Here is a 15,753-nt window from a genome sequence, read left to right on the forward strand (position 1 = left end):
ACTTGAGTTGGAGTTCATGGCTACATTGCTAATTAACTAAGTGACTTCAGGGAAGTGCGGATTAAATCTCCAACATTTCAATTTCCTCATCATTAAAATGGGAATAACAGCATTTGCATTGAAGAGGAATTTTGAGGATTAAATGAGATAATCTATGTCCAGTGCTTAATACTGTATCTCAGAGAGCAGATAATAAATGTCAATGTTATGCAAAAGTTAAAGGATTTTGATGTGTATTCTCAAATGCTTTCCAAAAAAGCAGTCCCTTCCATAACCTGGTGTAATCTTCTTTTATTCAGATCCGTAATTTGATAATAAATAAACAGCATTCCATTGTTTTATTTACATTCCTTTGGTCATTAGTAAAGTTGAACTTTACTCTCCCACTTTTGAGCCTCTGTGAGTTATTTATTCATGATGACCTATCCATTTTGACTCCTAGAGTGCTCATCTTTTTCTTACCAATCTGTAAGAGCTCTTCAAATATGCTGCAAGTATATTCTCCAGTTTGTCCTTTAGTTTTATTATGCTTTTATTTTTTTGATATATAAAACATATTATGTGGTCACATTCATCAACATTAATGGTTTCTCATTGCTTTCATGTTGTCTTTCTCATTCTGAGTTCTTATAATTAGTAACCTGCTTTTTTTTTCCCATTTTAAGTGCTTTTATGATTTCATGTTTTATTTTGATTCAATGGGAATTTATGTTTGGGCACAACAGAGAGATTTCACTTTTAAAGCCTCCTTTACTAACTGAAGAAGAGACTCAAACAATGCTGATTGGATAATTTTCTAAATTCCATTAATTCTAAGAGTTATAAATCAGTTTTCACTAAATGAATATTATATATCATTAAAAACAATGATACATAATTTATCATTAAAAGCAATGATATTTAATTATGTTCTTAACATAATTTATTTAACCATTCCTAAATTATCAGATATTTTGGTTGTTTCCAACTCTTCATAATAACAAAGTTAGGACAAAGAGCTTGTCCTAAAATAGTTATACAAACCATTTTTTGCATAATTGGAAGTATTTCCTTAAGCTAGAGGGTCGGACATGGAAGTACAGAATCAAAGGATATGGGCATTTTTATGATGCTCATTATCTTAAATCCTGTTTATGCAGACCTTACTAAGCTCCTTTTCTCAAGAACATCAATGTCCCTTTTCCTATATCCCCACTATACTACCAAGTTATCAGGGGTCTGTCTGTTCAGCTCAGTAGTTTTCTTCTCTCTGACTGCTCTCTAAATTTATGTACTTAATATTAATTATTACATATTCCCTCTCTATCCCAAAGTCTCCTGATTACCTTACTTTGATTTCAAATCAATCAGTAAGCTTGAGTCAATAAAACATTGAGTCTCTCTCATTATTATCTTACGGATGTGGTAATGTGACTATGTTAACAGATGGTAGGCCTTATTTGCTGGTGACAGTACGTGATTGCCCATCTGGCTCTGCCACGATCAACAGGGTATTAGATGTACCAATCTCAACACTGATCTCTCAACAATGTAGAGGGCGAGGTTTTAGGGAATTAATACTGAACAAGGCTGTAGGGAATCAGAGTAAACAGAAAGTAGGCTCTCTAAACTACAAGAGCTCACAAAGTCAGGAGATATAACTGTCTTAAAGTTATACAGAAAAGTGCACCGTGAAGTACAGCAGCTGACTTCTTAATAGTTACCAAAGCCCAGCTCTCCTAATAGAGCTAATATCCTTACGAGCAATATGAACAAAGTGAGAAACAAACTGCAGAAAGAATTTCTTCTCTGAACAAGGAATATTTTGCTTTCCTAATCCTGCAGACAGTCAGGCCAATCAATGATCATATTTCCTTCAAACCTGTTTCACTGTCTTATATACTTCTCTTGGTGAACAATAACCAGTCACATAGCCTAAGAGTTAGAATAAACTCTTCCTTCTCCCTTCAGCCACACACTCAATTGAACACCACTGTCTGAGAACTCCACTCCAAATGATCATGCGCATCCATCCCCTCATTCTCCTTGGCATTAATTTAGTTCAGATCTTTATCACTTCTAACATGAATTATTCCAACTGCATTCTTAAATGGTCTATCTCTGGTGTAATCCTATTTTGGTTCATTCTGCTTAGACCTTTCCATTTATCACCAGGTAAAACCCAAACATCTTAGAATGGACCTTCATAACCTAGACCTATATCCCGTCTTATCTCCCATATTGTCCTGTCCTCTTGCCACATACCCACCCCTCCTTCTACCATATACCTCTTAGACACAGGTCAAAATTACCTATTGTTCTTTGAAAAATTATTGGTGGAGCATAATGTTGCATAGGTTCTGAGGTCAGTGGTTGGTGACTGAAGGACCCACCACTTACTAGCTGTGACCACAGCCAAGTTACTTAACATCTCTGGGCCTTGATTTACAGATCTATAAATCAGGGTAAAAATACCTACTTCAGGATTGTTGCAAGAATAAAATAAAAAGAACACAAAGAAACCACACAGGAAACGCTCTGTATTTACTAGGTTTTATTATTACTATTATTATTCCCTCTGCCTTTCCATATTTTATGGTTCCCTCTACTACTGGGATGCTCAATCTCCATCTTGCTTTCCCAGGATATGTGGACTCTCCTCATCCTTCTCTTGAAGCTCTCCTTTATCCTCTTCCCAGTGCCAGGCACAACTCAGCCCTCCTTTCTTTTCCCATAGCACCTTGTATGATGTCCAACTGCAGCACAATCATAGCAGTGCTCCCTCTAAAGAATCCATAAGCACTAGGATTTGATTCTGTTCCTTGGATAGGCAGGACCTAGCACATGATGAATTGGCAGAATACACTCAAAGAATGTTTGCTAAAGGAAGAAATCATCTTTTCTGAGGCCTTGCCTTAGGAATCTTTTTAACTTTTAAGAAAGAGCTATTACCACAGAAGAGATTCTTTATTGTTCTCTATAACTGACTTTTAAATCTCCCTAAGGTGACTTAGTCTAGTACAGGCCAAAGAAATGAGCAAAAGGGAAAGAAACAAACCTGTTACTAATTCTTAAATAGTCTATCCCACGAATAAGAACATGATTAAAAACATAACATCCATGACTCTTGGAAGTGGAATTATAAACACAGAAATTTGAACATAAAAGTCTGACATTGGTAAAGCCCCCTTTCAAACTCTGAAGACATGAAACAAGAAGGCATAACTGTTTACATGTACTTTAAAATGAGAATTGTTATAAATAGTTTACAATCTAAGGACTAACTTAGCACATTATTGTTTGTACCAAGAAACCACAGTGACCATTCAGAAGTGTCTTATAACCTTAATTAAAAGGATATTTTAGTTAGATTCTGAAAGCCATAAAGAGGAAAGGTAAACACTATACAAGATCAAAATGCATTTATACATTATAGAGATTTTAAATCAGCCTGCTTATCCCTTGAATGTAACAATCTTTTAACAAACATCTCAAGACAACATGAATTAAAGATCCATGTATTGTTGACAGTCTTGATAGTGGCCCATTTGTTCTAGTTACCAACTATTACAACAATTCCTTTCTGTATTTTTACTAATGTTGTAGTTAAACCATATTCTTGGAAAAATTTGTGAGACTTGTAATTTATTTTCATATTTATATTATGGACAGGCCTTACACTATACAGGGGAAACAGAACTAGTTTTCAACAAAGTATTTTAAATAAAGAAGGCACTTACCACAACTTGCAGCACCTGTTCGTTGTGAATTGAGGAGGAGGAGGAGGAGGAGGAGGAGGAGGAGGAGGAGGAGGAGGAGGAGGAGGAGGAGGAAGAGGAAGAAGAGGAAGAAGAAGAGGAAGAGGAGGAAGAGGAGGAAGAATAGGAAGATGGAGACTCAGCCATCATTTGCGCCAAAGTCTGCATCAGCGTTTTTCCAAGAAGGAAAAAAGAGCTAAACATGGCAATCACTCCAAACACCATTCCAAAATTGAACCTGTCAAAAGGAAAAAAATCACATAAATATACAATTCCTGACAATTCATAAACTAATAAATTCATCAACCAGATACATTTTATCACTTTAAAATAATGGTTAAAAATTCACAGAGACAGAAAGTAAATTATAGGTTGCCGGAGGGGGGTATGGGAAGTTATCACTTAATGGGTACAGAGTTTCTCTCTGGGGTGATGAAATCATTTTGGTAATGGATATATGTTATCACAACAAATTAAAAAAAAAATGGTTAAAAATTTCAGTACCGCTGTATCTTTTAGCTACCTGAACTTCAGATACTTGACTGACGCATGGGCAGTAGCCCATTAAAGCAGTCCTAACAATTTATGTTAATTGAAGAGGCTGAATATTGTTTCAGTTTCCTTTCATGTCTTTTGCTCATTTACATATCACTGTTTCGATTTTGTTCTCAGATAGTTAAGAAAACTCTTTTCATATTCACCATCTTACCTTTACTTAGTGATATGTAAGTTATTTTTAATGCAATTTTATTAAGATATATTTACATACTCTATAATCATCCAAAGTGTACAAAGGCTCACTCACAGTATCATATATAGTTGTTCATTCATCACCACAATCAATTTTTGAACACTTTCATTACTCCAAAAAACACAGATATATGAATAAAGATAAAAATAAAAATGGGGTGGTATGACGGTGGTTCAGTGGCAGAGTTCTCGCCTGCCATGCTGGAGACTGAGGTTTGATTCCTGGTGCCTGCCCATGCCAAAAAATAAATAGAAAAAAAGGAAAAGAACACCCAAAACATCCCATACCCCTTATCCCCCCAATTATTTATTTATTTATTGTCCTTATTTTTTAATTCATCTGTCCATACACTGGTTAAAGGGAATGTTAGCCACATGGTTTTCACGCTCACATGGCCACACCATAAAAGCTATATAGTTATGCAATCATCTTCAAGAATCACAGCTACTGGAATACAGTTCAACAGGTTCAGGTATTTCTTTCTAGCTATTCTAATCCTTAAAAACTAAAAAGGGATATCTATATAATGCATAAGAATAACCTACAGAATGACCTTCCGACTCCATATGAAATGTGTCACTGAAATTTTTTTTTTTTTTTTCATTTCTCTCCCCTCTTTGGTCAAGAAGTCTTTCTCAATTCCATGATATCAGGGCCAGGCTCATCCTTGGAAGTCATGTCCCACGTTGCCAGGGAGATTTACACCCCTGGGAGTCATGTCCCACATAGGGGGGTAAGCAGTGGGTTTACCTGCTGTATGAGTTTGCTAATGCTGCTAGAAAGCAATATACCAGAAATGGAACAGCTTTTTAAAAGAGAATTTAATAAGTTACAAGTTTATAGTTTTAGTGCTGAGAAAGTGTCCAAACTAAGGCACCAACAAGAGGTTACCTTCACTTAAGAAAGGCTGATGCCATCCGGAACACCTCTGACAGCTGGGAAGGCACATGGCTGGCATCTGATGGTCCCTTGCTCCTTGGCTCCGATGCTTTCAGCCTCTGTTTCCTGTGGGGGTGACCCACTTGGTGTTTGTGGGCCTTCACTTAGCTCCTCTGGGACACAATGTTGGATTCTGGCTTGCTTAGCAGCTCATGGGAAGGCACATGGCGACGTCTGCTGGGCCCTGCATCTCCAAACGCCTGGGTCTTATGGTGGCTTCGTCAGTTCTGAAGCAACTGTTCTCTAAGTGTCTGGATCAGCCTTGAAGTTTTTTCAAAATGTTTACCCTTCTAAAGGACTCCAGTAAGCTAATCAAGATGCACCTTGAATGGGTGGAGTCACATCTCCATCTAATCAAAAGGTCACATCCACAATTGGGCATGCACGTCCCCATGGAGATAATCTAATCAAAAGTTTCTGCCCTAAATTACCAAATCAGGATTAAAAGAAACGGTTGTCCCCCCTCCCCATAGGACTGGATGAGGATTAAAATATGGCTTTTCTGGGTAACATAATAGCTTCAAACCAGCACACCTGCTGAGTTGGCTTCAAGAGACACCGCATCTGAGCAACAAAAGAGGTTCTCTGGGGTGACTCTGAGGCATAACTATAAGTAGGCCTAGTTTCTCTTCTGCAGGAATGAGTTTCGAAAAGGCAAGCCCTAAGATTGAAGGGTCAGCCTATTAAATTGGTAGTCCCCAATGTTTACAGGAATATCTGGATTTCCCCCAGGTGAGTAAGTTTAATATTTCCACATTTTTCCCCAGTCCCTCAAGGGGGCTTTGAAAATACTCTATTATTCTCTGCCCAAAATACTCTGGAATGTATCGGGGCATCACCCTAACCTGTACAAGTCAAAAAGATCTCAGTCCCTATTCAAGTTTCCATGCACTTATGGTGTTCAAGTAAATCGTCCATGCAAATTAAATTAGACAGTGTGCTACAGAAAATATGACTTTTGCACCAAATAAACATCTCTTCCTTTGGTCTCACACAGGAGTTGAAGTTTTAAAAATACAATTTTAAGTTTTAAAATATAATTATGATTTGTAAGTATTAAAAAGTAACATGGAAAAATATAATGATACAATCTTTTTTCTACTGTTTTAATAATTAGAAATTACCTTTCTATAGTTGGGAAAAATCTATTACAGTTCTTGTTAATTTTTTGATAAGCTGTGTTTTTCAAGGGACATGTCAATTTCATCTAAATTATCACATTTATTATCTTTTATTTTCAAATGCCTATAGAATCTGTAGTTATATCCTCTTTTTCAGTTATGATTTTTGGTTATTTGTGTTTTCTCTTTCTCTTGATCAGTCATGCTAGGAGTTTACCAATTTCATCAATTTTTTTTTTTTTTTTTTTTTTTTTTAAAGAGAGAGGGAGGAAGGGAAGGAAAGACAGAGAAGGATGGAAGGAAGGAAGGGAGGAAGAAAGGGAAACATCTTTAAACATTTTCTTGTTTTTTATTATATTTTGTTTGTTTGTTTGTTTTTTACATGGGCTGGGGCCGGGAATCGAACCGGGGTCCTCCGGCATGGCAGGCAAGCACTCTTGCCCGCTGAGCCACCGCGGCCCGCCTCATCAATTTTTTCAAAGCACCAACTTTTGGTGTTGCTAATTGTCTCTATGGTGTGTTTATTTTCTATTTCACTGATTTCTGTGTTTATCTTTATTATTTCCTTTCTTCTTTTTCATTTGCTTTGATATGCTGTTGCATTTTCTGCAAATATTTTGATGTCTGATTGTTTACATTTGACTCTACTCCACTTGGAGCTCATTTATAAAAAGGAATTTAGACAAAGCCCCTTGGCTCCTCAACTAGCATTCTCTCAATCACAGAACCTGTCAGTCTCCGGAGTGTTCCAGAGATCACTATAAACACCCTAATCACAAGCACCAAAAACTCCCTGATCTTTAACATATGAAAAAGCACAATGATGCAATGCCATAATTAATATAAAACCAGAAAGTTTTTATAAAATACAATATAAAAACAAAAATATATACAATATAAAAACAAAAATATATACAATATAAAAACTGTTATCATTTTAAAACTCAGTCGATTGAAAAACAATTGAACCAGCTAATTTAATAAGCTATTTTGTTATGATCACAATGATTAATTTTAATCAGAAAGAGAAGAATACCACTGGTAAAGCATCCTCGCTTTCCGCCGACCCCAGCTGTAAAAGACACGATTGAAAACAGCAGTTTGCCATCTTATGTGAAAAGGGGAGATGCTCAATCCGTTGTTTTCCAGCCAGTCTTCATAAGTGTGCTTAAAATAGACAGAGGACTAAGAGAGAAAGAAAAGTTCAATATCACTCAATTTTGAAGAACAATTTGTAATGCTTAAGAATAGCTAAAAAGCAGTATTTTCTACAGGAAATCAAGATATTGCCCACCTAAAAGCTTATAATTTTAAACTTGTATGTTTATTCTTGAGGTGTTTAGAGGGATGATAGTAAAGGTAAGGTATTGGATTGGCTGTTCTGCTGAGATTAGGGCCTGGCAAACTACGGCCCCCATGGGCCAAATCTGGCCTGCAGCCTGCTTTTCTACATCCTGTCAGCTAAAAATGTTTTTTTATATAAAGAATTGCAACAAAACAGAACAAAACAAGAATGTGCAAAAGTGATCCCACGTGGCCCATAATGCCAAAAATAGTCATTATCTAGCCCTTTACAGAAAAAGTCTGCCACCCTTGCTTAGAAGAGCATTGCTCAACAGAAACATAATGCAAGTCACAAATGCAAGCTATGTATATAATTAAAAATTTTCTAGTAGCTACATTTTAAAAAAGCAAACAAAAACAGGTGAGAATAATTTTAATGTATTTTCCTTAACCAATATATCCAAAATATCACTTAAACATATAATCAAAATAAAATTACTGAGATATTTTCTTTTTTTTTTGTACGAAGTTTTGAAATCTGGGGTGAATTTAACGCAGCACATCTCAGTTTGTACTAGGCACATTTCAAGTGCTCAATAGTTACATGTAGCTAGTGGCTACTGTATTGAATAGTGCAGATCTAGAAGCCTTGTTACCATAGAAATGAAAGAGGTCTTGTGTAATAACTTAAAAAGACCTCCAATTAATGCAACAGAAGGGACAAGGTTAGTTGGAATCAGTGCTTTCTATCTTCTTCTGAGCAACAACCCCAAGAAGTTTGGCCAACTGATCACGTAGGAACACAGTTTATCTAAAGATATCTTGGTTTCAGTAATTTCTCTCTTAAATTCTCTGGGGTTGTGGGATAGCTACTTATACACTATCCTTGCAGGAGTTTTATCTTCAGGGAAGTTGGATGTCTTTTGACTAGGATTTTGGATAACATGTTATTTACCTGACAGGGATCCTTGTTACCAGTTACAATAAGTAGAGTAAGTAGCCTGTCTTATTGATGCCTATGCATTTGAGAAACTTTTCTGTCCCTAGAAGGATATTTCAGGCCTACAGCAGTCATAAAACACAACCTGAGGCTGCCTTTCAATCTGTAATGTTCTCTGCTCCCAGTCTTCAGGTGAAGTTTTTTAAACCTGCTTGTTTTCAGGACTTGGAAATGGAGAGTGACATACCCCTCTAGCAGATATCTACTGTGGAAATCCTAGAACAAAGAGTAGAACAGCAGACCCAGCTGGAAGCAAAGAAGCTCAAGGTGCAGACTCCTAAAAATCAAGGTTTTTCCATTTCCGGAGCAGATCTGAATATGAGGCTTTTTTCTCAGGGTATATTGCTTTCTTAGGGTATAGATTGTTACTAATTACCTCACACATTTGACCAGAGACTGCAGAGGTTTGAATGTCCTTTTATTTTGTATTTTTTTTTTCACATATGCGACATGAAAAAAATTACGTTTTTTGTTTTCTTAAAACAAAACCATTGTTTAAAGAAGTGGCTTGTACTGCTTATGACCTGCTAAGCACTGGTACCAAGTACTTTACAGTAACACTTCTCAAACACAAATGTGCAAAGGAACCACCTAGGGATGCAGATTCTGCTTCGGGAGGTCAGGGATGAAGCCTGATATTCTGTATCTAATAAGCTCCCAGATGATGCAAGTGGTGCTGGTCTTTGAACCTCAGGGTGAGTGGCAAGGCTTGATGTGAATCAACTGATGTAATCTTCTCTGTAATCTCAGGAGGGCCTTGGTATTATCATCCCTATTTTAAAGAGGAAACCGAGGCACGGGGGGGTAAATTGCCCAAGGTTGTAACTGCTAGGAACTGGCAGAGCTCAGCCAGACTGGCAACATCGGTAGCACATGGGAGCTTGTTAGAAATACAGTATCTAGGCCCTGTCCCAGACCTGCTGAATCAAAATATGCTTTTTAACCGGTTAACCGGAACCCCAGATGACTGTATACACACTTAAGTTTTGACCACTGCTCTATAGCACGACCTGATTTGGATTCATCCCAATACAAGAGTCCCTAAAGAGTTGACCTTAAAGAGAGTGAGGGAACACAATGCCTTTCTTAAGCGGACGCTTTATTTTCCTTCCTCGTATACAGCCACGGCGTCTGACAGGGCCCCGGCCTTCCTGAGCCCACCGTCGGCGCCTCCTGGGCAGAACCCGAGACTGAGGGGCCCACATTGCCGGGATTGCAACTGCGGCAGCGGCAGCCGGGCAGGCCACCACACCCCTCCCGCGGCCGGCCGTGCTTTATTTATTCCAAACTGCCGGTGCACTGCGAGGAAGGCCGAACGTGGCCACAGGCCAGGCGGATTCCAGCCCCGGAAGCGCCAGGCAGAGGACGCGAAAAGAAAGCCTCGGGCGACGCAGGGCCTTGCGACCCCAGCCCCGGGCCCCGCAGGCTTGGGCCTCAGGCCCGAGGCCCTCACCTTCAGCACCAAGTCGGTCAGGTAGACAGCGGTCCAACCGCCCACCACCACCACCACCAGCGACACCGGAATCATGGCGGAGGCGGCAGCAGCGGAGGGAAGGCGAGCCGCGGCGTCCTCCTCCCTGTGAGCCGCAACCAGCCAACCGCGTGGAGCCTACAACCCGGGCATCCGCGCAGGAACCAAGCTTCCGCCGGTTCCTTTCCCTGGTGGCGCCGTTTCCCTCCGGATCCTTCCGGCGGGGGCAAGGGACGACTGTGCGCGCACCGGAAAAGGGCGCGGGGGCTTATTTTTCTGGGACACGTGGGCGCCGTCGCCCTGGCGTTCGGTCCGCTCCGCTCGCTCCTTTTCCAGACCTTTAGCGATTCCTTAGGATTTGGCCCTCCCTGCTGTCTCTGCTTTCCAAGCTCACCGGTTCTGGTCTCTGGGGTTTGCTGACTGAGGGTTTGGGGGTTGTCCGAAGTAGTAATTGTCTCCGTCTCCCCAGTTCTATCGTAGTCATCCAGATTTAAGTAAAATGGATTCGTCTCTTTATTGAAGACTAATTCACTTTTAGTGTAATCACACATACAGATTTCAGCTGCCCATTTAGTTTGATAAATATATATATCCGTGTAACTCATACCCCAATGAAAATACAGAACATTTCCATCTCCCAAGAAGATTCTTTGTACCCTTTCCCAATCAATCCCTCTTCCAGCCGTTCTGATTTTTTTTTTTTTTAAACGGAATCGTACAATAAGTACTCTTTTGTTTCTGGCTTACTTCTCCCAATCTAATATTTTTGAGATTTATCAGTGTTGATTAAGTTCTTTTCTCAGTATCTGCCATTATAAAATTTGAGATTGGTGCTACAGTTTAGAAAAAACATCGAAGAACATCTGCACCTGTTTTCACGTTGACATATCATTATATATTGGGCCAGAGCAATTTTCTCAACCTTAGCTGCCCAGTAGGATCCCCAGATGCCTCTTCTGTAGCTTACCCTAAATAAATCAATCTCCGGTTGGACCCAATCCTCAGTATTTTTTCGATCTTAGAACATTTTCATTACTCCAGAACAGAAATAGGAATTTAACCCCCCCACCCAAAAAACAAATCCTCCCATACTCCTTTATCCTCCCCCACCATTGTTGACCCATACTATTGATGTAGTACATTTGTTAAAACTGTGAATGAAAGAATATTGAGGTACTACTGTTAACTATGGTCTGTAGTTTGCAATAGCTATGTTCTCCCCCATATACTTCTCTATTATTATTTTTCATGTTTGTAGTGGTTCATGCAAGAACTTATTTGCATACATGACTTTCAACAACCTCTTTCAATCAAATTCACCTACAATACGTTACTATTTCTTGTAATCCCAAGAACCAACTATCATCACCTCTATCCATTTCCAAACACTTTTCAACCTTGTTAACAATTCTGTATATATTAGGTAACTGCTCCCACTTCTCTAGCTTCTGTCTATCTCTAGGTACCCTGTACCCTACTTTTTTTTCCCATGCATGTTTTTATTTTATTACTCATCTAACCATAGGCTGGATAAAGGGGGTATTAGTCACAAAGTTTTTACAATCATGCAGTCACAAGTTAAAAGCTATATAGTTATACAATAATTATCAAAGAAGGCTACTGGATTGCAGTTAAACAATTTCAGGTATTTCCTTCTGGCCATTCCAGTAGACTAGATATCAAAAAGAAGCATCCATACAACGATTCAGTAGTGATAATCACTTGTCGAATCCTAACCTGTCTGTCACAGCTCCTCCCTCTCATTTGATTGATTTCTCAATCTTCAGAGGTATTTGGGCAATGGCCATTCTAACTTCTTCATGCTTAAAAGGGGTATTGACATTACAGGGTAGAGAAATGCAACTGGTTAATGTTCTTGGAGATACTGGTATGTCTGGTTTCAGGGCTTATTTGGATAGGAGCAATTTGGAGATTTTTAGTTTCTGAGAAAAATAAGTTTAATAAGTAAAACTTGTGGAGTCTTAGATAGGGCCCAGGGTATTCTTTAGGGTTTTCGGGAATATTATTGGTTGGGGTTTGGCTTGCCATGGCCAAGCCTCAGTATTTTTTAAGTTCCTCTGGTCGTTCCACTGTGTAGCTAAGGTCAGGAAGAAATCTCATAATATTTATTGAGGGCTTTTTTGCATTCCCTTAATGTTCAAGCCTTTAAAAGTTATTTGAGTTTTCTAGAAAAGTATCATTAACAACAATAATGCTAACACCAAAATGTGGAGAACATAATACTATCTTTGGAACAAATTTCCCAATTAAAAAAGCACCCTCAAAAACCTCCTAGGTGAAAATATAGTATAATACCAGAAACTTATATTGTAAACATTGTTACTAATGTGGCCTCACTCTCCCATACTTTATCTAATAAGGTTTTAATCACTTAGAAATATATTTCTCTAGCTTCAAGAAACCTTATGACCCAGTTTTACATTCTCTAGCATATATATGCATTATTGTAGATCATTTCAAAAAAATTTTTGGCATAGCTGTGTGCAAACTACATAAGTTTATATTTGAACACTGTGACTCCATCATTTTCCATGTACAGGTGTCCCCAAGAGTTTTAGGGCAGTTTTAAGCTTTGATAATTTCAGAAGCATAAATGCTATAAACTTGCAAAAAACATCATTTGAAAATTTATTTAAATTTCTTTTACATTTCCTTAGTTTTGTGATTTTTAGTAGTGGTTTTTGAGTAGTTTTAAATTTGTTAGTCCCTGTAATTGAAGATGGCAAACGTTGACTGAAACAAAAAATTAAAACACATGTACTGTTCAAAAATTCAAAAACTAAATAAGCTTGAAAGAAATTTAAATAATTTTACTTTCAAATGATATCTTGTGTAAGTGTGTAGGATATATACTTCTGAAGTTATCAAAGCTTAAAACGACAGCAAGGCTATTGGCACACTGCTGTATTTGAACTGACCTCTTATGAAATGACTGTAGTTTTTAACAATACACTTCCCAGGGAGGAGAATGTTAACCTAAGAATTAAAATGTTTTTTTCTTTTGGCAGCTTGAAGCATTGTCTAGACCACTTGCTAAGACAAGTACCAGCTACCAGCTAGCTACCATGTGGCTGGCTATCTGATAGCCCAAAATAAAGGCATGGAATTTAGGAAATGAGTTGATTGTGCTTTTCTGTTCCCAAAAAATTTTAGTTATTCAACTGATTTTGTGTTCTTGTCAAGGACCCAGCAGTCAAAACAAAAACACTGGATTGAATCCTGCTGGTTGCTGGAATTTAGCTGCAGAGGAAGCCAGCTGGTGGCAGCAGAAGAGACAAAATAGAGAGTGCAAGATGGTTGCAGAGAAGGCCTGAATTGCAGAGGATCGAGGTATTGTTCCTTAGATTAAATCTGTGACTTAATTAACAAGTCATTTCAGGTTTCTGTCATGTAACTATTTTGAATAAAGGACATAGAGCCAAGGTTTTATGCATATCATTTTAATGTGCTATATTATTTTTAGAGGGACACCAAGCATGCATTTTGGCTGAATTTTAAAAATCAATATTTGACTGAAGCAGAATATCACCATCATATAATAAACTTCTGACATAGAAGAATAAATATGAAATATAGCACTTAAATATTACCAATTTTCTATATTATTATAATTTTATTGTAAAATGTTACTGTTCAAATTTGAAAAGTTTGACATTGCATTCAGGAATATTTACTTACTTATAGGAGTATAAACTCATATTTTGCTTCTGGGGTCATTACATTCTACCTTTTTGACACCAAACTGTGATAGTCGGGGATAAGCTCGCTTGTGCTTTGGGAACAAACCCTAAAATCCCAGTGCCTTAAAACAACAAAGATTCCTTTTTTGCTCACTTCATATCCAGCATGGGTTAGTAGGGTCTGTGGGTGGGACTCTGCTCCATGTAGCAAGCTGATAGATACTCCACCATTTCATCATGCTCACATCTCAACGTGAGGCTTCAGGGTTCACCACCGCAGGGGAAGAGAGGATTAGGTATCTACTACCACCTGTTAATTACTATGGCCCAGATATGCACAGGTTACTTCACTCCCATTTCATTAGCTCAAACTAGTCAAAAAGCTATGCCTAATTTAAATGGCAGGTAGAGTATAATTCCCTATATTCCCAGAAGTAAAGAAGAATGTATCTAGAAGTAAATGTTGCCTTATCTACCACATTGATAGATGGTTCGTTTTCACCTAAGAAGGGCAGAGTAGCAGATAATATTGGGTTAGCTATTGTTGATATTGCCACAAAATTATTAAGTTTTCCTTTCTTTTTAATAGAAACTAAGATAAAGACTCATCTCCATTTTAAATCTTAGTCTTGGTGTGATTGCTGATGATGATGCAGTTTGAAGCATTCCTACAAATAGAAGCTTCAGGTACCACTTGAAGAAAATATTCAGAAGGTGTTGTCCTGACATATTTTAATTTCTAATATCTCTTGCATGTGTTTTCTACCTTACACAGTCACTTGAATAAAATTTGTCCTTATGCCTTGGTTCTATAAATGTGACAATGAAGCAATATAATTGGGTTCAAGAAACCAATCATCCCTGACTTTCCATCTACATTTCAGTTTCATTGTATAATGAAACCAGTATACTGATACACCATGTATACCAGAATCAGTATCTTCCTTGAGTAGAATGAAAAGAGAATCTTTTCAGCAGCTACCATATAAGAAATACATGCACTTGAAAGCATTAATTTCGTTACTGCTTCCCCAGGTCCTAGCAAGCTACTTTCTCTGCAAGCAATTTTTAAAAAATTTTATTGTGGTAAAAGATATATAGCATAAAATTTGTAATTTTAACTGTTTTTAAGTGTACACTTCAGTGGGAAACATCACCACTCTCTATTTCCAAAAGTTTTTCAACACCCCAAACAGAAACTCTACCCATTAAGCAATAATTCCCTATTTCTCCCCTACCCCAGACCACTGGTAACTTCTTATCTACTTTGTCTGTATAAATTTGCCTGTTCTAGACATTTCATATAAGTAGAATTGTACAATATGTGTCCCTTTGTGTCTGCCTTATTTCAGTTAGCATAATGTGTTCAAGGGTCATCCATGTTGTAGCGTGTTTCAGAATCTTCAAGCAGTTTTAATAAGTTATGACATATTGTTTTCATCTAAAAAGTATAGTGTTTTGGTTTCATTTGAAAAGGCTTTTAAACATGTAGAAGCTGTCATACCATCTCGTTTAAATATCTTATTAAATATATGACAAGGCAATCCTAAAATCTTTGGAAATCACGCATTTTGTCTTTAAGCAGTGATGAAGTAGTTCACTATCTTTCTGCTTATAGACAGTTATACTTGCTTTCTCATTACAGTATTGTAGGGTGTGTAAACAAACCATTGTGTGCTTGTAATTCATAAATAACTCTTAATCAATCTTTACCATGTTTGTTCTATTATCAGTGATAATTGAATGATA

General features: G+C 37.7%; 1 protein-coding gene and 1 long non-coding RNA gene across 4 annotated transcripts in view; one reads left to right on the forward strand and one right to left on the reverse strand.

Annotated features, from left to right (window-relative positions):
* The window catches only part of MBTPS2 (membrane bound transcription factor peptidase, site 2), a 41,374-nt gene extending 30,873 nt beyond the window's left edge, over window positions 1–10,501 (reverse strand). The window contains exons 1-3 of one of the 3 annotated variants that reach the window (XM_077146174.1): window positions 10,286–10,501; window positions 7,585–7,733; window positions 3,720–3,975 (exon numbers count right to left, since the gene is read on the reverse strand). In XM_077146174.1, coding sequence (XP_077002289.1) covers window positions 3,720–3,975; window positions 7,585–7,733; window positions 10,286–10,360 — 480 coding nt within the window. In that variant the 5' untranslated portion in view covers window positions 10,361–10,501. Of the gene's footprint in view, window positions 1–3,719; window positions 3,976–5,379; window positions 6,778–7,584; window positions 7,734–10,285 lie in introns of those variants that run through there. The other 2 variants (XM_077146176.1, XM_077146177.1) reach the window with 2 other exon arrangements.
* A 90-nt stretch (window positions 10,502–10,591) lies between these two features.
* Window positions 10,592–14,823, forward strand: LOC143670467 (uncharacterized). The gene is made up of 3 exons (XR_013169367.1): window positions 10,592–10,705; window positions 13,508–13,654; window positions 14,632–14,823. It is a non-coding gene; the product is annotated as an uncharacterized LOC143670467 (long non-coding RNA).
* Window positions 14,824–15,753: the final 930 nt, after the last annotated feature.

The sequence above is a fragment of the Tamandua tetradactyla genome, chromosome X (assembly GCF_023851605.1).
Source record: "Tamandua tetradactyla isolate mTamTet1 chromosome X, mTamTet1.pri, whole genome shotgun sequence".
Classification (NCBI taxonomy): Eukaryota; Metazoa; Chordata; class Mammalia; order Pilosa; family Myrmecophagidae; genus Tamandua; species Tamandua tetradactyla.